Here is a 23,441-nt window from a genome sequence, read left to right as displayed (position 1 = left end):
AATCACCATAGACTGTGGAAACTTAACACTGGAATTCAAGCAACTTGGGCTATGAGCTTCTCCACTCTTCCTCCAGACTCTAGGACCTTGGTTTCCAAATGAAATACAAAACTTGCTCTCATCTGAAAAGAGGACACTGGACCACTGGGCAACAGTCCAGTGATTCTTCTCCTTAGCTCAGGTAAGATGCCTCTGACGTTGTCTGTGATTCAGATAATTCCTTGACACATCTGTGTGTGGTGGCTCTTGATGCCTTGACCCCAGCCTCAAGTCTATTCCTTGTGAAGTTCACTCAAATTCTTGAATTGATTTTGCTTGACAAAAAGGTTGTTTTGATGTTGCTTGGATTGACATGAAGGTAAGTTAATAATGACCAATTTTTTGTTTTGGGGTTTTTCGTTAATATGGCCCTTAATTACCCAAATACAGAGAGTGAGAGAGAGAGAGAGAGAGAGAATATTTGGACATTCCCACCTCCAGGAAATAAATCACTGGGAAAGAACTATTTGGTGGGTCATGAATTCTGTCCTTGACATGATACTTTGGAATGTCTGTGCAATTACAAAACTGAGCTGTGCAGCTCAACAACACAATGGCAATTTTAACACACACACACAAAAACACACGCACGCACGCACACACGCACATACACATTTGTTTAAAACTAATTTGAGTCTGTACTGTGAATATTTTTCTATTTAGAATTCTGTGCTTTAAATTGGTTATTTCATGGCAAGAAATGTATTTGATCTTGGATCACAAAAGTTTCCAGAAAAGCAAAGAGTGATGCAATGATCAGTTTTCTGACTTATTTTCAAGGGAACTAGCTGTGGAGTCTTTCAACAGAGCTGAAAGTGCCAAAGCCTTACAGTGAATAGGCTTTTAATTGAGGAAGACCTTCTAAAGTCTCTGCTGCCCCAATGTCAAAGAGGGTTTCCGGAGAACAAAGAGGGAGCGTGCAAGCAAGTTTGAGGCAGATGGTTCAGCCAATCAGACACACTGTAAACATATGATCTAGTACAGAGGCTATGGAGACAGTGGGCTGACATACTCAAGTTAATGTCTGCTATGGCTGGTGTGGAGGAGGATGGCAGTAATGAACAGCTTGTGTACACTGTCATGGATCATTGGCATTAATTCCCATTTCTGATATCTTTTGAAAATAAATACTAAAAATAAACACTACACCGAGTTACATTACTCATCTTTTAGAACTTGTATTACATTTCTTGAATTGTTGTTCAATAGTTCCACTCTCTTTTTGTCATTTAACAATAATATTATATGGTCAGGAACCCTGTGTGAATTACAGTGTTTTACAATAAACCACTGCCTCGCTTGATACATTATCTCTCTCATTATCCCATCTTTTTTTTAAGGTTAAGCAAGGACTGTAAACAGTTAAAGCCATAATTAACTTTAGCGTGACGCATAGGAAATCGCTTCATGTTACTAGTTAAAATGCTGGGGATGTGGAGGATATGCCCCTGAGATATTCTGTAACATTTATAGGCTATGTAACACGAAAGAGTAACGCGCACAATCTAAACGGAACGTGAGAAAGGCGGTCCTGGGAATGCTTTGGTCATGAACCGAAGTCCCGCCCACTGACGGCAGCTGGAGGACAGAAAGTGACTGAGCAGCGGCCACAAGGACATGCCACAGTGCCTGCTAGAATCTTCAGCTGTAGACGCAGAACGCGCCTTCAGTCCATTTAAAGGTTAGTGAAAACCGGGACCGTTTCCTTCGAGCTGTAGGCGTTTGCGACCAAATGTTAACATTCCAGATGTTTATGTTGAATAATTTCATCTTCATGACGTAATTGTGGGATAGTCGTTGAAATATTGAAACTCGCTAGGTGCAGCGTTTAACTTTTCAAAACCCTTCAGGGAGAAAAACGTGGTAACGTTACAGTTGTTGTTTTAAATACGTGATAGCGGAACGAATTTGTTTAATGACTGGGACTAAAGAAAATTGAGGACCGCTGGGAAATTGTCGATATTGGTCATAGAATATAATGTTAAATTAAAAATTTGCGTCACTAAATGTTTTTTATTATTCTATTTTTTTTTTATTTGGATTATACCTATTTTACATTATTTACTTTATATCCATAGGGATTAGACAGACGGGCGTCTATTTAAAATACTTAATTTAATGTACCACGAGACATTCAAAACAAATGTTCAGATTTTAACGTTAAATTAAATAAGAATCGCGAGTAAGCGTGCGTTGCTTTGTCCTGTGAGAGGCAATGATGTTTATCTCGATTTCCGTTATTATTAGTAGTAGTAGGCAATCGTCTTCACGTAAGATTACAAAACGGCTGTCGAATGTTTTTACCGATCCTTCTGGAAGTGAGCCTTCATCCTTTATGACTCAGACGTGCAGGGTTTTCTTTCTTTTTTTTTCTTCCACGACTATATTTGAGAATCACACCATTTCCTGGCAGGAAGAGCTGCTCCAGGAGATGATAGATCCCTTATAAAACTGAGTTTAGTTGGATACTAAAGCTATAAGATTAAATAGAAAGTCTGCTGCAACATGCATAGATCCCCCATCCATTTCTGCACTGCTTATTTCTTGTCTATAAGAACTCTTTGGATTTTTCCATTCAGTCTGCCAACATTTTATGAGTTTACATCTTGTAGCATCTGAACATTGGATATAGTGCAGTATTTATCTAAAATATCATGAAATTGTAATTTTTTTTTTTATTATTATTCTTATATATATAGCTATATATACTTAATTTTGTTGTGCTCCTGGAGGTGTAAAGGGATTTATGTGCATTTTTAGAAGTTTCAAACCTACGTGAGGAATATATCTTGTTGCAAAATCAGCCGGGAATCAGGTCCAGACACTTGAACTGCTGCAGCTGTTCATGAATGTCCAGATATTTTCCACGGACTGAAGAAGGCTGCCTGTTCATATACAGCAAAGTTATTTTATCCCGGTTTTCTTTTTTATAACGGTTGTTGTGGCTACTTATTCTGTGCATTGAATACAGGCAGTTTGCATCTAAATATGCAAGCTTTGATATTGTCTTTTTTTCTTGAAAAAATTAAATAATCTTATTTATAAAAGTACAAACTGCATCTGGATACTGGAGTATATTTTAAACTGAATAAGACCGATTGTGTTTACCCTGGTGTAAGCACCATTGAACTGTTAACATTTCCAGCAAGTAAACAACTTAAAGATTTATGATCAGCTGAGGTCAGGTTTGCCTAATTCATTTGCTGACAAGTTTGTGATGATTATGCTACTAGTACTAATTGTGTGTGAACAGGTTTGGCTATACTTGTGTACTTTTTTGTATACCTTATAAATTAGTGTATTTAATTGTTCATTATAAACCATACTGTATTTTTTTAGCATTCATTTATTTTAGTGCATTCACATTTTGACCACAACTGGGTACTTATCTGCATTTTGAAAGGTGCCTTAAGCCTTTACTCTTTAGTAGTGGTTTAAATTATGTGCAATAGTTCTAGTTCTACTCTACCCTTCCTCATGGGATTCTCTCTAACTACTTTGTTGTGTCAATGCTCTCTATCTGTGCAGGCCTTTTATAGGTGTATATAGTCAAAAATAGGTTTATATACACACACTAGGGGTTGTACCGACTAGCAGCGATTATTTGATTACAGCCATTAAAGGAAACCTCTCTCACGCGCTCTACAAGCTCCTCCTGCTGGAAGAGAATGAATTTGCATATATGCCGACACAAATAGAGTGCAAGGCATTTTTTAATAAGCGTGTTTTGCTTTGGTACCGAAACTGGTACCAAGAATTGTGAATTTTCACTGGTATTGGTACCGAGTACTGGAATTTTGTTACCATCACAACACTATGCCATGGTGTTTTAAGTTTGACGTCAACTAGTCGTTGGTCCTATAGAGGGCGCAACAGGATAAGAAATCTTTGAAGGACTTCCACATTTATGCTCCAAACAGTTAAAATTACAAATAAATACATTCTCCAAAATCGCTTCACAAGTCATGTGTGATTGTATTACTATATGCTCAAAATTGAACGGGAGAATGCATGATTAAACCGCTTATTGTACAGGTAAGTTAATCGCCGTTCTAATCTAAAGGCCTGTTCACACCAAGAACTATAACTATAAAGATAACGATATTAGCGTACACACCAGCAAATTATATTGTTTGTGTATTCTAATGGGAAGCATGTATGCTGCTTTAAATTCTCGAGCTCATTACAGCAGGATTGATTCTGATTGGTTGGCAATGTTTTTATCGTTCATCGGAAAAAAAAATAGTTGTGAAAGTGATTCCAACAATATCGTTTCTCTGTGCCTTTATCGTTATAGTTGTGGTGTGGACTATTCTTTAATATTGAGAACGATTTTTAGAGCTATATCTTTATCGTTATTGTGCTTGGTGTGAACGGGCCTTAATGCACTGCTGCACTGTAACGCACACACATAAGCTACAGACAGTAATGCCTTAGCAGCGTTTGTGAGTGCAGGCTCAGCGCTTATTTGATTACAGCCGTTACAGGAGAAAACTCTCACCGCTCTACAAGCTCCTCCTGCTGGCAGAGAATGAATTTGCATATATGCCAACGTACAGATCGTGGGGACGCAGAACCAATCAATCCAAGAATCAATAACCGAATCCCACAGCATCACTACTAGTAGAGAGAAGCTGCCAGGTAGAATTAATTCACTCACACAATCGATCTCACCAATGCATTCATATGAATGTAATCTTTACTGTGCTATTTTATCTGTAACATTATCTGATTTAGAACGAGTAGAAATCTGTGAGAAATATAATGACCCAAAGACTAAATAACTGATAAAAATGAGCTGTTATAAGAGCAACAACAAAGCTCCAGGCTTATGTTCATTAATTACGTCATCAGTGATCAGTCGACTTCAACAAAAATGTAATCACATAAAATAAAATATTCCTCTTTTTTGACCAGCCGACTGCTGCAAAGTGAAGCATATGCAGCAGTAATCTCAATAATTAATAAGACCAGTGGAATATGCTTTGTGTATTATATGATGCAAAAAGTGCAGCACAATAGATGTTAGAGGAAGCCTGGCAGACTGCCTACATTAGGAATGATTAGAATGTAAGAGCATATTATGCTGGTCTTCACGAGTGTTGTCCTGAATACTTATTCAGTGTCTTTCAGGATTCACAGGTCTTTCATAATTGCACCTCAACACATTTATTTATTACAATAATAATATATGAAATATTTTAGTTTTTTTACAATTATATTTTACATATTACAAGGATATATGGATAAACAAATAGATGCATGGATTTGAATTTACATTTATTTAATTAGTTAACTTGTGGAGAATGTGAGGGAAAGAATATATAGCTAATGTATGAGCAGCCCCAGCCAGTTATAAAGTGGTTCGCTCGAAAATGGTCATTATTCAGAAATATTTCATTGCTCAGTGTAGTTCTTAAATCAAGAGTCAACCTATTTTTCAGGTAGCCATTTAATAATAATAACAACAATAATAAGCAAAAGCAGTTGAAATGCACATTTAAATATTCAAATACAAATGTGTTGTTCCTGTGTAAACAAATGTTCCTTATTGAGGTTATAATTCTTTGACTATTAAAAAATTATAGAGCATTAAATACATTTGTGTTAATGGATTTGCCAGAGGCTTTTAATCCAGAGAATTTTGGATCGGCTATACATTTGATCACACCAAGCATTCCCTGGGAATTGAGCCCATGTCCTTTCCATCATGCTCTTCCAGTTTGGCTATAAGAACCAACTTATTTTGAACAGAACAAGAGGATAATATAATAAAAAGTAAAATTCAACCTTCTGCATACTACACTGAAAAGAGTTTTTCAAGCAGTACTTCATCAAATAAATAATTAGTCTTTCAATTTAATTTACCATTTTTAGTTTGTTTTTTTTTTTTTTTTCAAAACATTGATAAATATTTGTCATTAAGAATTCAACTAAGACATATTTGGTTACACTTTATTTCGATAGTGCACTTTAGACATTCTACTGACTATAAGTAATTTTGTAACTACATGTCAACTACATATCAACTAAATCTCAGAAATTTGCAACTACATGTCTACAAACTCTCAGAGTAGACTGTCAGTGTAGGTTTAGGGTTAGTGTTAGGGGTAGGTTTAGGCTTAGTATAAGTTTACAATAAGTTGACAAAGAAAGTGTTAGAAGATATTAAGCAGACAGTCTACTAATACTCTACTAACTGCTAGTTGACATGTAGTTGCAAAGTTACTTACTGCTAGTAGAATGTCTAAAGTGCACTATGAAAATAAAGTGTTACCACATATTTTTGACGAATGTAAAATATCAGGTTAGATTAACTCCTATTTAGTTTATATCATGACCATGCCTCCTCACACTGGTGCTGCGAGTCCGTTAACGACACCGTTTTGTTACAGTAATGTGATTGTGTGTGAATTCAACAAGCTGTGGATGAGAAGGTGGAAACTTTGTTTTAGATAAGTTAATAAGTGTATGGACGTTATCTTCCTTCATTTAGCTTTTTTCGCTCTTTCTTTTCCACGAGAGACTGTTTGTGGTCAGTGAAAATTGTTGTTTGTCTAAACGACGGGACGTCAGTTAGTTAACTAGTTTTCTCACCTGCCTTTAGCAGACATAACCGCGCTTGAACCCCAGACCAGCAAGATCGACTTAATTATTTTCATCTTTACGTTTTCTTTTTCTGTTGATGTTGTTCATGAGGAGTGTAAGTTAATTTTACTCCTACAGCAGCCGCGATTACAGCGGAGGAGAGACAATGGTGGCACTAATATGGTGAGTGCAATAATTTAACGACAATGTTTAATAGACATGGCTGTTTGAAAAATTAAGTTTGGTATAACATTAAATACAAAAACGGATTAATACATTTTTGTTCTATCTAGGTTCAGAGCCCTCTTAACGACTATCGTAGAAAGATGGAAGAGATGCCTTGGAAGTGTAAGTATGGCCCTCATTACTGTGCAATGAGAGCACAGCTAACGTTATATAAACATCATCCCCCGGATTCTCAGACAAGTTTCAGACTAAAATGCATGTTCAAGTGGTCTTAACTGAAAATATCATGTACTGGCACATCTTAAAATATGTCAGTGCCATTGTCATGTCTCAAGATGCACACTAGTAAAGTTCTTAAGGCATTTTTTATAGAAGTTATTTATTTAAATCCTGTCTCACAGCAAACAATGTTGTTCACATCAAGCATGTACATACATTTAAATTACTTTATGCACTAAAATGTATACTTATGCCACCTCAGAGCAAAACTCCAGATCAGCTGTATGTCATGTGGGTTAACTGAGACCTGAACTGAGGAGGATTACTTTATTGATAGATATACTGGACAATTAAATGTAAACCCAAATCATATGCCCTTATAAAGACTGTAACTTTAATGTTTGATCTTCACAGAAAAATTGTCAATGTCAAGCCTGACATCATCACCATTAGAAATAATTCATATCCTTGTAGAAGTCATAATTACCATCTGCAATCTGGGAATTCTACTTCTATCACGTGACTGTACCTAACTGCTGCAGATTAATTTAGGCATCGATAGTGTTGCCATAGAAATGCACAGTTCCTTGTCCAAGGACATGAACAGCTCTAAGTAGAACATGGTGTGAACCACTGATCTATATATGACTGGATCGCTCATCGGAAGTGTTCGATCCGCCATCTTACTAATCACTACCGGCAGAGAGCACCATTGAGTCATATTAAAACTGCTGACCTAAATTCACCCGATTTGAAGCAAATCATTCAAACGGGACTCGTTTTTATGTTATGTGTATGTAAATTAATATTTACTTCAGATGTTATCAGCAGTTTTTACGGTCTTTTGGGGCAGGAAAAGTGATGTATTTAAACTGTTTAGGTGGGTGTGTCTGCTGTGCACTTACGACACAGGTGACTGATCCAACACAAAATATAGCCTATTTCTTTATGAACATAATTATTCAGTAATTATTTTATTTTTTATTTATTTTATTTATTTCGGTTTGGTCATTTACAGATCATTCAATCCAATCATTCAAAACATAAACACAATGACCTGGTGCAGGCAGAAGCTAAAGCTTATTGTGCCTGCCCTTAACTTTAAAATCATAAATGCAACACATTAATGACAACATCTGTTCATAACATTAACATTAACACATTAGTGGACCAGTGTCCACCACACCAAAAGCAAGCTGCTTTAATAAATTTTCATTCTGTTGAATATTTTTCCATTGTTATTCTCTTGTAAATATTTTTAAACTGAAAAATAGACGTGGCTTGTTTTAACTCATTACAGCAACTATTCCATAATTTAACTCCTTTATTTGATAAACAGTGTTCTCTTAATGTAGAATGTACTTGTGGTTGATTAAATATACATAGTCCTCTGAGATTATAATTACTTTCTCGCTGGGTAAATAATATTTGCAAGCATTTAGGAATTTTATTATGTTTAACTTGGTAAATAAACTTTGCCGTGTACAAATCAACTAAGTCATAAAACTTCAAAATTTTTGATTGAAGAAAAAGTGAATTTCTTGGTGAATTGTAAGGTGCATAATTAATTAATCTGATAACCTTTTTTTGTAATAGGAAAATTAAATTGGTTCTAGTTTTATATGTATTTCCCCATATTTCAATACCATACGTTAGGTAGTGAACTATAAAGTAAATGTAGTGCATTTTTGTTCAAAATACATCGCAACTTATACAAAATTGCAATCGTTTTTGATACTTTCTTTTGAACATTTAAAATATGCGGTTTCCATGTCATTTTACAATCAATAATTACTCCAAGAAATTTTATATGATTTACTCTTTCTAATTCATTTTCATTAATAGAAAATTATTACACATGAACGTATTAGTATCAGAAATGGATTTGAATATATTACAATGAATAATATAATTATGTTGTTAATATTGCTTTATAATGAAACGAAAAGCTTAACTTACTATCTTGGAAATAAAGCTTTATGTCTTTAAATCCATACTGTATATAGTTATTTCTCTCAATAAATTCAGATTCCAGAATAAGCACTTTGTCATTTGTTTTATATGTTACCAATATGGCGGTGCGGCGGCTTCACTTTCTTGACGTCATGAACAATCCAGTTCTATATTATAGATCAGTGGTATGAACACAGCATATGATCTTGAGTATTTGACAACAGCATTATCTAACTGAATTTATCAAGCTGTTTCTTCCTCTGTTAGGATGTAGCTGACAAGACAGACTCCAGTAAGAATCTTCAGTGTTGATCAAACAAGTTCACAACTAAACCCATCTAGAGTGGGAATCATCTTGGAAGAAACATTTGAAATGGATGAACCGACCGATCTCAGGCCTTCTATATCCATTTTTTTCAGACTGATTTATGCCCTGTACCTGGACTAAGTGTTTAAAAAGCACTTTATATTTTATTCAGCAGGTAATGCTCAACCTCGGAAAAGGCACCTATAATTCAGTACTGCCAATAAAACGATATACAGGTAGTTTTGATGCCGTTTGTTGTGATTCTGAGGTAAACTGTTTTATGTTAGTTTGTTAAACTAGATTTGTCATGTTTTATGGGGAAATGTTTGCAGATAAAAATTCATGTTTTGTTGTGTTTTTAAATTAACATTTGGAATTGAATTAAAATAAAACTGAAAACTGCACGAATGTTCCTTTTATTTGTTTGCTTTTTTTCTTAATTTTCTAGTTTAACCAAATTGGAATAAAAATCAACTGATATAGATTTAAACTTGAAAAATAGTTAACTTGCCCTAAACAATATTTCAAGTTAAGTCAAGTCAAGTCTGCTTTATTGTCAATTATTGTACAGTACATACATGCAGAGAATTGAAATTGCGTTTCTCTTAGACCCTTGGTGCATACAGATAAAACTAGCAGTAGAAAAATAGCAGTAGTAGTAGAAGTGTGGGTGGGGGTTTCTGAAGTTCAGAGTTCTGTGGTGCATGGGGAAAAAGAAGGGAGGGGGGGACAAGGTCAGGAGGGAGACCAGCTGCCTGACACCCTCATGAATGAAGCTGTCCTTCAGTCTGCTGGTCCTTGCCTGGAGACTCCGCAGTCTCTTCCCTGATGGCAGCAGACTGAAGAAGCTGTGTGACGGGTGGGATCACCTGCAATGCAGAGGGCTTTGCAGGTGAGTCGGTTCCATAAATGTCTTGGAGGGAGGGGAGAGAGAAACCAACGATCTACTCAGCTGCTTTCACTATACTTTGAAGAGTCTTCCAGCAGGATGCGTTGGAGGCACCATACTACACAGTGATGCAGCTAGTCAGGATGCTCTCGATGGTGCCTCTGTAGAAGGTGTAAATGATAGGGGCGGGGCTCTGGCATGAAGTAGAGATGCAGATTTGCTTTCTTGGCCAGTTCTGCTGTGTTGTCGGTTCAGGAGAGGTCCTCTGTGATGTGCACACCCAGGAACTTGGTGGTGCTCACTCTCTCCACAGTCGCACCTTCGATGGTCAGAGGAGTATGCTGAGTGTGCACTCTCCTGAAGTCAACAACAATCTACTTCGACTTCTCCATGTTCAGAGAGAGATTGTTATCAATGAACCACCCAGCCAGGTGGCTCAGCTTGCTCCTGTAGTTGGTCTCATCTCTGTTGCTAATGAGACCAACCACAGTCGTGTCATCTCCAAACTTAATAAAGAGGTTGGAGTTGTGTGACAGTCTGCAGTCGTGGGTCAGCAGAGTGAAGAGGAGGGGACTCAGCAAACATCCTTGGGGGGCCCCAGTGTTCAGTGTGATGGTGCTGGATGTGTTGCTGCTGACCCGTACTGCCTGAGGTCTTCCAGTCAAAAAATCCAACAGCCATTTGCACAGCGAAGTGTTGAGCCCCAGTTGGACCAGTTTGTGGATGAGCTGTTGAGGAATGATTGTGTTGAATGCTGAATTAAAATCTATGAACAGCATTTTGACGTAGGAGTCTTTTTTTCCTCCAGATGTGTGAGTGCTGAGTGGAGGGTAGTGGCGATGGCATCATCGGTCGAGCGGTTGGACCGATATGCAAACTGGAAGGGGTCCAGGGAGGGGGGAGGGAAGACTTGATGTGGTGCATGACTAGCAGTTCAAAGCACTTAATGAGAATGGGGTAGGGCTGTCACTTTTAGTTCGAAAATCGATTGCACAATCGATCGGACCAACCAAAAAAAGTTTCGAAAATGAAAATAGGGAATCGATTTTAACCAAATGTGTACACTATTAATTTTAAAATAATTAAACAATTAAAAAATATAGATGTAACAAAACTCACAAACAAGCAGAAACTCACAAACTGCGCCTATAAGACCCAGTGAAGTCGAAAGCGACCTCTTATGCTGCGTTCACACCAAACGTGAATAGAGCGTCTGGCGCGAATGATTTCAATGTTAGGTCAATGTAAAGATGCGTTTAGGCATGTCTGGAGGTCTCGCGGCATGGTAGACGCAAATTCCCCTCACGCATCTAGTTACAGTAGATTCTGAGTTATGAAAAGGACCATTGCAAGCAGACAGCGGTGGAAAATTGGCAGTAATACCCCCACTTTGCGCAGCTGTACCGGAGTGTCCCTGGGACATCAGTGCGGTTGGAGCACGTTTTCTTTTGTTTGAAATGGATTGAATCATTTTTTTTAATAATATTGGAGATTTTTGAATTGCCTAAATCATAAATGCAGCTGGGTTGAAGCCTGCAGTGATGTTTTTTCTTTTGTCATGGCAGCCATCCCCTCTGCATATATATTTTTTCGAGAATGTTGCACTTCTGTTGCAGTTTGTTAGTCTGCACGAAACTTCATGCCAATAAATAAGAAATATTGCAGACTTGTGCGTTTCCAGCGCTCTCTTTATGTTCGTCCGTTATTTGATGTTGAAAAGGAAACATCTTGTTTTTTAGACATGGAAAATCGATTTTACAATCGATTCAATTAACACTTATGTCTTAAAAATCGAAAATGATTTTTTCACAAAAGTGACAACCCTAGAATGGGGGTAAGTTCAACTGGACAGTAGTCATTGAAGCAGGATGGAGATGGCTTCTTCGGGACTGGAATGATAGCTTTGAAGCATGTGGGGACAACAGCCTGATATAGACTATGAAAATAAATTTCTTAAATGAGAATTTTTGTTTTTATTTAAATCTATTTTTTTTTGTTTGGATCAAAAATAGAATTTAAATTAATTTACTTTCTTCAACAATAAAAATATACTTTGTCCCAAGTTTTATAAAATAGTTTTCACAGACATAGAAAATATTGTTTAGGTCAAGTTATTTATTTTTCATTGGTTCAAGTTATAAAATGTAGATGTGAATCATTACGCTAAATGTTTTTAATTTGATTAATTATTTTTTACAAAGTGAAATGCTGGTTGACTGTCATACCATAGCTTATTTATTTTAAACTCCCATCAATTAATATTTAGTCTAGCATGGTGTTGTAAAAAATACAATAAAATACCATGGCTTTCAAATGCTTCCATGCACACAGCAGGCTATATTTGTGTTCTTGGCCTGTGAAGAGCATCAATTTTTTTTTTGTTTACAGTGTGTTTATTTTTTAAATGTTACGCATTGTAGCCAATTGCACTGCACATTGCAGTTTTGTGAGGAATGACTGATTTTGAATGCAAGAATGAAATCAGAATTGTGATGATTGTGTAATGTTTCTTTTGTACTTTAATACTTTCTTTAATACTTGCCCTTTTTAAAAAATGTTATTAATTGAAGAAAAAAAAAAGAATTTATCAAAAACTACAGAAATTTTGTTATTAACTGTAGGCTAGCATATCAGCTGTTTTTTGTTTTTCAAAATTTCTTCCTATTCATATTCATTATTCTTCATTGTGCCTGTACAGAATATGATTCCAGTGACCGAATTCCGGCAGTTCACAGAACAGCAGCCAGCATTCCGGGTTCTGAAGCCATGGTGGGATGTGTTCACGGACTACCTCTCTGTGGTCATGCTTATGATAGGTGTGTTTGGATGCACTCTGCAGGTAAATATTACAGTTTTTTCTCCTTAATCCACACACTGAAAGAACACTTTGGTCTTTCAAGGTTTTTTACTGCTGAAAAGCTGACATCTTAAGGAAAACTAAGACATACAGTCTTCATTGATCCACAGCAATAGAATAATGAATGACTTCACACCATAGATGGAGTTCCTCTGTGCATGAAAAGCCCACTGTTGGAGAGTGCATACTGCATTTAGAAGTGGGAGTTTGTTAACAGAAAAAATTCCACTCACTCCACTCGAAAAGATTACTCCTTCCCCTCAGGAGGCCCCTCTATAAACACATAATGACTCCTGTGGTAAAGCTACTCAGCCTCAAACTAGTGGGTGGAGCTTCAAGCACACGTGTCCTCAAGTTTCAATTCCTAGATGATCCTAATTATTTTTAGCCTCAACAAACACTAACAGGAACCAACTGTTAGGGTGGGAATATCCCCCGCTATCGCTGGAGTTGTGCATGAAAGAATGGGACAGTCGCATGATGTATTGCAATTTCTGAATTGAGATTGGATGTTCATGATGCTCCCAGTGAAGGCTGTATTAATTGATCTAATTAATGCTTTTACTAATGTCATGGCATAGTCCTGTGGTTCTGAGGGGGGAATAAATAGCCTCCTCTTTGCTAAATGACCATGTTTGACTGGGGGCACTTTGAGTGGCCATGTAGTGCATAATGCACATTTTATTAGGCACTTGGGGCTGCTGCACCTCACATCCATTTTACTGCAGAGATGCCGTATTCAGAGCTGATGCTTCATTAGCAAGCTTTACTCAGCAGCCAGCCTGTTGTGTTTTTGCTACACTATAATGCTGTGTAGAGCTCTCACAATCTTTTCCCTCTTTTTTTTTAGCTGAGTTCTTGTTTCTTATTACCTTTCCAGACAGAAACCACATGGTGTAATTATCAGACATACTAAAACAGTTTTGCAGGAAAAGGGGGGAAGTGCACACATCTTGAATCGTATACAGAATGCTTTTGTTTACTGCTTTTCAATTCTAGTGAAAGGTAGTTTTTTATTTATTTATTTATGTATTTATTTTTGGCCTGGTTTGTTGAGTAGTCGTTGAGCACCTTTTTCTCCTAGCCCAAGGTTAATTAATCTCCCTCTTATATTTAAATGGCCAGTGTAATGTAGGGCTGGGTGAAATGAAATTTTTAAGGATGAAATTAAAAGTATATCGTTTCATATTATGCTATATAGTTTATTTTGTGGTGCCACAAAATACATTGTTTATGGCAACACTTTTTTCATTTTATGATGGCAGTCTTACATGCATTACATGGGGATGCAGGCAGATATGTAAATAACAGCATGCGTGCTCATGTCACATTGTTGTGAGTGTAGTAATGAAAACATAAATATTTGCACACGTTTTTAATCACTGCAGTTTAAAAACAACTAATTTTAGGTCGTTTAAACACAAACAACAGAGCTATTTGCATGCACTGTCTCTGTTTCTGTGTGATAGGAGTGCATAAGCCACACAATTCAGGACAGGTGCATCTCAGTAAATTAGAATGTCATGGAAAAGTTAATTTATTAAAATTAATTCAACTCAAATTGTGAAACTTGTGTATTAAATAAATTCAATTCACACAGACTGAAATAGTTTAAGTCTTTGGTTCTTTTAATTGTGATGATTTTGTCTCACATTTAACAAAAACCCACCAATTCAATATATCAACAAATTAGAGTATGATGACATGCAAATCAGCTAATCAACTCAAAAAACCTGCAAAGGTTTCCTGAGCCTTCAAAATGGTCTCTCAGTTTGGTTCACTAGGCTACACAATCATGGGAAGGACTGCTGGTCTGAAAGTTGTCCAGAAGACAATCATTGACACCCTTGACAAGTAGGGAAAGCCAAAAAAATTCATTGTGAAAGAAGCTGGCTGTTCACAGAGTGCAGTATCCAAGCATGTTAACAAAAAGTTGAGTAGAAGGTAAAAGTATGGAAGAAAAAGATGCGCAACCAACCGCAGGAACCGCAGCCTTATGAGGATTGTCAAGCAAAATCAATTCAAGAATTTGAGTGAACTTCACAAGGAATAGACGTGAGGCTGGGGTCAAGGCATTAAGAGCCACCACACACAGACGTGTCAAGGAATTAGCTGAATCACAGACAACGTCAGAGGCATCTTACCTGGGCTAAGGAGAAGAATCACTGGACTGTTGCCCAGTGGTCCAGAGTCCTCTTTTCAGATAAGAGCAAGTTTTGTATTTCATTTGGAAACCAAGGTCCTAGAGTCTGGAAGAAGAGTGGAGAAGTTCATAGCCCAAGTTGCCAAGTCCAGTGTTATGTATCCACAGTCTGTGATGATTTGAGGAGCAATGTCATCTGCTGGTGTTGGTCCATTGTGTTTTTTTGAAGTCACTGCACCCGTTTACCAAGAAAACCACTTCATGTTTCCTTCTGCTGACCAGCTTTTTGCTGATTTCATTTTCCAGCAGGATTTGGCACCTGCCCACATCGCCAAAAGCACCAAAAGTTGGTTGAATGACTGTGGTGTTGGTGTGCTTGACTGGCCAGCAAACTCATCAGACCTTAAACCCAGAGAGAATCTATGGGGTATTGTCAAGAGGAAAATGAGAAACAACAAACCAAAAAATCCAGATGAGCTGAAGGCCACTGTCAAAGAAACCTGGGCTTCCATACCACCTCAGCAGTGCCACAAACTGATCACCTCCATTCCACACCGAATTGAGGCAGAAATTAAAGCAAAAGGAGCCCCTACCAAGCACTAAGTAAATGCACAGTACAGTGAATTAACATTCTTTCCAGAAGGCCAACAATTCACTAAAAATGTTTTTTTTAATCATTATTATTGGTCTTATGAAGTATTCAAAATTTGTTGAGATAGTGAATTTGTGGGTTTTTGTTAAATGTAACTCAAAATCATCACAATTAAAAGAACCAAAGACTTTAACTACTTCAGTCTGTTTGCATTGAATTGATTTAATAAACGAGTTTCACAGTTTGATTGCTGCTTTATTGGCTTTGAATGATTGCATAAACACATATATGTGTCCAAATTCCCAGCTTTGCAAGTAGCCTATCCTCATAAACAAAGCCATTTAGATCTTAAGGGATCGTAAACAGTTACGAAAGAAAGCTCCAGTCTTAAAGGGTAAGTGTTCCAATATTCATTCTGTCTACCATTCATGTTAATCAAACAACAGTGAGAGAAAATCTAATATTGTAGTTTTTTGTCCTATTGCTTGTCCTATTACTGACTGTTTATTTATCTCCAGTGAACTTCTTTTTTTTCTTTTTTCTTCTTGTATTAGTTTGATATCAAAATTGGTGACGATTATGAAAATGATATGGTATCAAAGATTTTAATATCATAAAAACCTAATTAAAAGAAAAAAAATAATAAAGAGTGATATATATCGTTCTTGTGATATAAAATGGTTCATATGGTGATACAAGATTTTGGCCATTTCACCCACCTTTAATGTAATGATTTTTCATTTCCTGTCTGAGTCAAAACAATGATGTCAGAGGACCGAAATAGTTATCTTAAAAGAGATGCTCCATGTCAGATAGTGTTACACTGTTCCTGGTAATCTATGGGTGGTGTGGAATTGTAATTCAGTACAAGCAATTGCCTTGTCTGCTATCTTAAAAACTCTTGAGGTTTATTTATTTCCTCTCTGCATTTGAGGTTCATTAGCATTTACTGCATACTTGGGGATATTAATGTAATTATACATAAGTTAGAATAGAAGATTGCATAGTTATGATGTACATGGAAAGATGTTGGTTTAACTATCCCCCAACTACTTTAATACAAATTTCTGTCTCTTCTCTTTCACTCTTCTGTCCATTTAGGTGATGCAAGATAAAATCATATGCCTTCCTCAAAGAACATTCTCGCCAAACCAAACAGAGCTGATGTGCCCACCTCCTTCTACAAAAAATGAATCAATAGTGCCTGTCCATGAGTTGAAAGGACTAAAGACGAACTTGGATATTCAGCAGTATAATTACATAAACCAAATGTGCTATGAAAAGGCACTGCATTGGTATGCTAAGTACTTCCCTTACCTGGTTCTCATACATACTGTCATTTTCATGGTGTGCAGCAATTTCTGGTTCAAATTTCCTGGCTCCAGCTCTAAAATTGAGCACTTTGTATCCATTCTGGGCAAGTGTTTTGACTCCCCATGGACTACGAGGGCACTGTCAGAAGTATCTGGGGAGAATCCTGAGGAGAAGGACAAGAAGAAGAACAGTGCCAGTAGGTCAAACCTTGATACTCCAGTTGGTGAGGGCAACCTGGAAAAGACTCAGTCTTTGAGATCCATTCCTGAAAAGATTGTTGTTGAACAGCCAGTAGCAAGTGTCCTTGACAAGAAGGAAGGAGAGCAAGCCAAGGCCTTGTTTGAGAAGGTCAAAAAATTCCGCCTGCATGTGGAGGAGGGTGATATATTATATATGATGTATGTCCGTCAGACTGTTGTAAAAGTACTCAAATTTATCCTTATAATTGCATACAACAGTGCTCTGGTGTCACAGGTTAGGTTCAGTGTTACCTGTACTGAGAACATGCTGGACATGACAGGCTACCGGTACTTCTGTTGCAATCATACTATGGCCCACTTGTTCTCCAAGCTCTCCTACTGTTATTTGTGTTTTGTTGGAGTTTACGGACTTACCTGCCTTTATACATCCTACTGGCTGTTCTATATTTCTCTCAAGGAATACTCTTTTGAATATGTCAGGCAAGAGACCGGAATTGATGACATCCCAGATGTAAAGAATGACTTTGCTTTCATGTTGCACATGATCGACCAGTATGATCCCTTATATTCCAAGAGATTTGCAGTTTTTCTCTCAGAAGTGAGTGAAAACAAGCTGAAACAGCTCAACCTCAACCACGAGTGGACAGCTGATAAGCTTCGGCAGAAGTTGCAGACCAACAGCAATAACAGACTAGAACTTCAACTCTTTATGCTGTCGGGTCTCCCAGATACCATCTTCGAGGTGACAGAGCTGCAGTCTTTGAAGCTTGAGATTATTAATAATGTTACCATACCAGCAGCCATTGCCCAACTAGAGGATCTCCAGGAGCTTTCGCTTTACCAGTGCTCGCTCAAGATCCACAGTGCAGCCACCTCCTTCCTCAAGGAGAACTTGAAGGTGTTGCGAGTTAAGTTTGATGATGCCCGTGAACTTCCACAGTGGATGTATGTGTTGCGAAACTTGGAAGAGCTCCATCTGAGTGGCTCTTTGAGTTCTGATGCATCAAAGAATGTGACCCTAGACTCTCTACGAGAGCTCAAAGCGCTGAAGACACTGACGCTCAAGAGCAACTTCACCAAGATCCCTCAATCCATTGTGGATGTGGCCAGCCATCTACTACGCCTCTGTGTTTGCAATGATGGCACCAAACTGGTCATGCTAAACAACCTGAAAAAGATGGTGAATCTTACAGAACTTGAGTTGGTGCACTGCGATCTGGAGCGCATACCACACGCCATTTTCAGCCTGTCTAATCTGCAGACTTTGAATCTGAAAGAGAACAATCTACGCACCATTGAAGAGATTGTCAGCTTCCAGCACCTCAGTAAGCTGACCTGTCTGAAGCTTTGGCACAACAGCATTGCTTTTATACCCGAACACATTAAAAAACTCACCAGCTTGGAGCGCCTCTACTTCAGTCATAACAAGATCGAGATCCTACCTTCACATTTGTTCCTGTGCAACAAACTCCGTTACCTTGATGTTTCCAATAATGACATCCGTTTTATCCCACCGGAGATAGGCGTTCTCCAAAGCCTTCAGTACTTCTCTGTTAGTTGCAACAAAATTGAAAATATTCCCGATGAGCTCTTCTTCTGTAAGAAGCTAAAGACTCTAAAGCTTGGCAGAAACATGCTGTCTGTCCTCTCACCAAAGATTTCTTTCCTAGGTGTACTGACTCACTTGGAGTTAAAGGGTAATCACTTTGAGTTCTTACCAGCTGAACTTGGCCATTGTCGCGCCTTAAAGTGCAGTGGACTTGTCGTAGAAGACGCGCTGTTTGAAACGCTGCCTACAGAAGTCAGGGAACAAATGCAAGCAGAGTGATGACTGTTTTGCTTTCATGCCAAATATTGTAATCTGACTCCTTAAGAGGCAAGACTCCAGGGGTTTCGTCCTGTAGTATGTATAGTGATCTATATGGGTGAGTACTTGTAATTTCATGTTTAGAGCTGGACTTGTGCTTAATGGCCTTTTAATGCAAAAAAGAGAAAAATCTAGGGATGAATACCTTTTAATGCCTTACATTGTATATTATGGAAAAGATGCCATGTAAACATTTTAAGATACATGTAAGATACAAAGATACAAAGATTTTCTATACATGTAAATCATAAAATTAGACAATTGACAGGGATTCATTTTAAAGACAGTGGGATGCAATTTCATTGCATTCTTTCACGGCATTTGACTGACATCTGCTTTAATAATTCATTAAGCTTTTGCAGGTCAAGTACTGTACAACATGTTTTGCACTGGAAATAGTGATATTAGAATTTGCACTAGAAACTTTAACATTCCTTTTATTTGACACGTTATGTGTATATAGGACCTTGCAAGGATTTGAAGTATGTATTATAGGAAAATAGTTAATGTAAACATTTATACTAGTAGTATTTGTTTAGTTTTTTTCTTCCTGCATATTTACTCTGATAATTGTTAAGCTTTTGGAAAGCAGGATCCTTATGCATGTGTTCTAGGGTAGATTTACATGTTTATCGTAGCATTACTGTTTTAGTGATGAGTTTGTCTGCCGTTGGCAGTAGATCCTGGGCAGATAAAGGTAACCACATTTCAGTATACCTCTTATGTTCTAGTTGTACCTAGCTTCAAATGTCACAATATGCATTTCTAAAGGTTTTTTTTTCTGCTGTGGTTTGCTTAGTTTAAACAGTACTTGACTTCTCTGGTTGAAGACAGAATGCAGATGAAGAAAGCATTTTTCTTACCTGAACTTGGTCTTTTAATGTACACACCTTTTTCTTATAAACCAATAATGTACTACAAATAGACATTTCTATTTATTAATCATATTAGTCAACAGTATTTGTCATTTAAGCTTGAATTGTAACCTGTTTCCATTTCACGAGTTCACATCTACGTATATTAATACCGTAAGTTTATGCGTATTTGGCGTGCTGTCCGGGTGGAGGGCTCCGAGCTCGGGATGTGGCCCGAACCCAGAGTACTCCCCCGGGTTGTGGTAAGAGTAGATGGATCTATAAGTGAGGAGAAATGGGGTGGAGGAGGGATGCTGAAACTGTCAATGAACAGAGATAGGTTCTGCTGTTATTTATACCTTGTCATGAGTTGATTACTGATTGGTCTCCACTTGTGTTAATCAGGTTAATGAACTGCGACTGTTCCTCCCGAACTTTGTTATAAAACAGCATTTTATGCAAACTAAAAGAAAACATTTGCCAGAAACAAAGCTCTAAACATATAAACAAAAGCATTTGAAGAAACGTATTCTTCTATAATGTCTATAATATGCAAAAAAGGTATCTCTCAAGGTGCACTAAGATAAATCAGGTTGGTAGTAGGCCTGTCTCGATAACAGCTTTTTGTTGTGCAATATATTGTCCCAGCAATAATTGTGATAAATAATATTATTGTAATTTTAAGACCATTTTAAGACCATCATAATATAAAAGCATAACAATGCAAGAAGACCTACATACTTTCAAATGACAAAAAACTTTATATTCAGATACCTTAAAAACTTGAATAAATAGTAAATAAACATTTTCTAAAAAAACGGCAAAGTAACAAGTAGAAAAAAGAAATATTCTTTTTTTTTTTTTTTTGAACTAGCACCAACTACACCATGTTATGTACGAGAAGCTGCAAAGACACTGGCGCAAGTGGAATGCAAAAAACATGGTGACATTAATGTTTAAGTAAATATAATGGGCGATACATTGTCACTAAAATTTATTGAGGTCATGTACATATATTGTGTGATAAGTCGATATATTGATTATTGCGACAGGCCTATCAGGTAGACTTAGTTCCCACAGTATTTTCTCTCAGCTAGACAGTGGAGATTGATTATGAGTGTGTGTGTCTTTTCTTGAGGTCATGTACATGGCAATTATCAGAATCAGAGATTCAGAATCAGAATTCTGATTCTGATTCTGATTCTGATTACATCGTCTGTTCTGATCTGATCTTGCCTTGTGAGAGGTGACTCATCTGATGTACTGAGATCAGCATGTGGCCTTTTCTTAATAGACTGCTGTTACATCGCCATCATAAGCAAGTGTCATTGAATCAGTGTTTCATGTATGAATTCCAAGACACTGGTAATACACATCTTTAGTTGCTTTAAGAAGGTTAAAACTGAATACTTGAGCTGTTTAGATTACCAGATCTTTGTGTGTTTTGCATGTATTCTTTTATTAAAATATTCACAAATGACTTTGGTGCATTTGAAGTGATTTTTATTTTTATTTTATACATTTTTTTTGTCAGTAGACCTGTCTTGGGTCAGGAAGGTCAGTTCCTGTTCAGGTCTTATGTCTGGTCTGCATGTTAGAGGTTATAGTGATGTGAATGCGAAAGCTTCAGAGTGGACTTTTTTTTTTAATCTGTGCATAAAAGGAAGGATTTGTTTTCCATTAGATAAAAGTGCTGACATAATATAGTCAAGTCACCTTTATTTATATAGCCTAGTGCTTTATACAATACAGATTGTGTCAAAACAGCTATATAGTGCCGCCATATGCCTTATTTTATGCCTTAGTTTTGTATTATTTTCATTCTACCAAAGTGTTTTTGATTTGTAAAACAGCATAAATAAAATGCATTCTTTGTCCTTTGTGTTGAGTTCAGTTGATGTTTTGAAATTCTGAGGGAGAGCTGTCACACAGGTGACAGTATTGTGCAGAAAATGCAACAGATTCGAGTCTATCCAATATTTAAGGATAATTTGCTGATTTCCTAAATGCCTGCATACACCAGAAAGTTTAACACATTGCTGATATTGTAAATATTTTATTTATTTATTTATGTGGGATGACAGTATTTTGAATTTTGAAAATGAAATGGACACAAAAATTTGCACATAATTATTTACATAATTTAAAGCTGCAGTAGGTAACTTTTGTAAAAGTATATTTTTTACATATTTGTTAAACCTGTCATTATGTCCTGACAGTAGAATATGAGACAGATAATCTGTGAAAAAATCAAGCTCCTCTGGCTCCTCCCAGTGGTCCTATTGCCATTTGCAGAAAGTCATCCGCTCCCGGTAAGAAACAACCAATCAGAGCTGCGGTCCGTAACTTTGTTTGTGTTCAAAATGTAGAAAAATGTATATAATAAGCGAGTACACCATGAATCCATTTTCCAAACCGTGTTTTTAGATTGTCCTGAATCACTAGGGTGCACCTATAACAAGTGTTTATATTCTGACTATTTTAGATTGCTTCGGGGGGTATTGCGGTTGAGTAACCCAGTACCTTTGTGATTCTGCATAGACATAAACAGAGAGAAGTAAATCCGGCTACGATGTTCTTCCGCAAGACGCAAGCAGTTCTGTTTATTAACCGCTAGAGCGTCAAAAGTTACCTACTGCAGCTTTAATTGTGTAACATAATAGGGGACCTATTATGCCAATTTTACTTTTATTAACTCACTAAGGACATAGTGGACTAATTATATTCATGAAGGGAATAGGTCCAAGAAAATCGCTAAATTCGTATGTGTTAAAATAATGCTAATTATTACAAACTTTGCAAACAAGGGCCAACAAAAGTTGATTCTTATATATGGATCCAATACCAACTGTTCGTGATCCAACTTCATATCCGGGACATGCAAATACCTAACTATTAATTTTGCGAATGTTTGGAAACCTTTCTGAATGTGCTTCTTAACACATTGTATCTGTATTCAAAGAGACCAGAGCTATTTAATTTAAATTTTTAACCCCAAAACACCATCTCTATAATTCATAAATGCAAATCAATTGCTTCTTAAAAATAAATAACGACATAAGTTAGCTCTGGTCTCATTGAATACAGTAACTTTAGCCACATTGGCCATTCAGTGTGCTTACAAACACATTCAGAAAGTAGGGATGGCTGAGGTGAAACTTAAAGGGATAGTTCACCCAAAAATGAAAATTATGTAATTAATAACTTACCCTTCATGTCGTTCCAAACCCACTAGACCTCCATTTATCTTCGGAACACAGTTTAAGATATTTTAGATTTAGTCCGTGAGTTTTCTGTCCCTCCATTGAAAGTGTTTGTACTGTATACGGTCCATGGTTAGAAAGATAATAAAAACATCTTCAAAGTAGTCCATGTGACATCAGAGGGTCAGTTAGAATATTTTGAAGCATTGAAAATACATTTTGGTCCAAAA

The 23,441-nt window shown here is 37.0% G+C and overlaps 1 protein-coding gene across 1 annotated transcript; it reads left to right on the top strand.

Annotated features, from left to right (window-relative positions):
- Positions 1 to 1,591: 1,591 nt before the first annotated feature.
- LOC128015537 (volume-regulated anion channel subunit LRRC8C-like) lies at positions 1,592 to 21,885 on the top strand. The gene is made up of 3 exons (XM_052599420.1): positions 1,592 to 1,720; positions 12,880 to 13,020; positions 16,875 to 21,885. The coding sequence occupies exons 2-3, from the start codon at positions 12,883 to 12,885 to the stop codon at positions 19,113 to 19,115; spliced, it is 2,379 nt and encodes a 792-aa protein (XP_052455380.1). The 5' UTR covers positions 1,592 to 1,720; positions 12,880 to 12,882; the 3' UTR covers positions 19,116 to 21,885.
- Positions 21,886 to 23,441: the final 1,556 nt, after the last annotated feature.

The sequence above is a fragment of the Carassius gibelio genome, chromosome A6, assembly GCF_023724105.1.
Source record: "Carassius gibelio isolate Cgi1373 ecotype wild population from Czech Republic chromosome A6, carGib1.2-hapl.c, whole genome shotgun sequence".
Classification (NCBI taxonomy): Eukaryota; Metazoa; Chordata; class Actinopteri; order Cypriniformes; family Cyprinidae; genus Carassius; species Carassius gibelio.
Note: the sequence above shows the minus strand (reverse complement) of the source record. Positions and strands in the feature narration are given on the sequence as shown.

Bases quoted from the DNA above. Each gene is read 5' to 3' on its own strand.
- LOC128015537 (XM_052599420.1), top strand. From the start codon at position 12,883: ATGATTCCAGTGACCGAATTCCGGCAGTTCACAGAACAGCAGCCAGCA. The intron at 13,021-16,874 runs GTAAATATTACA...CTGTCCATTTAG, and splicing joins TGTTTGGATGCACTCTGCAG to GTGATGCAAGATAAAATCAT.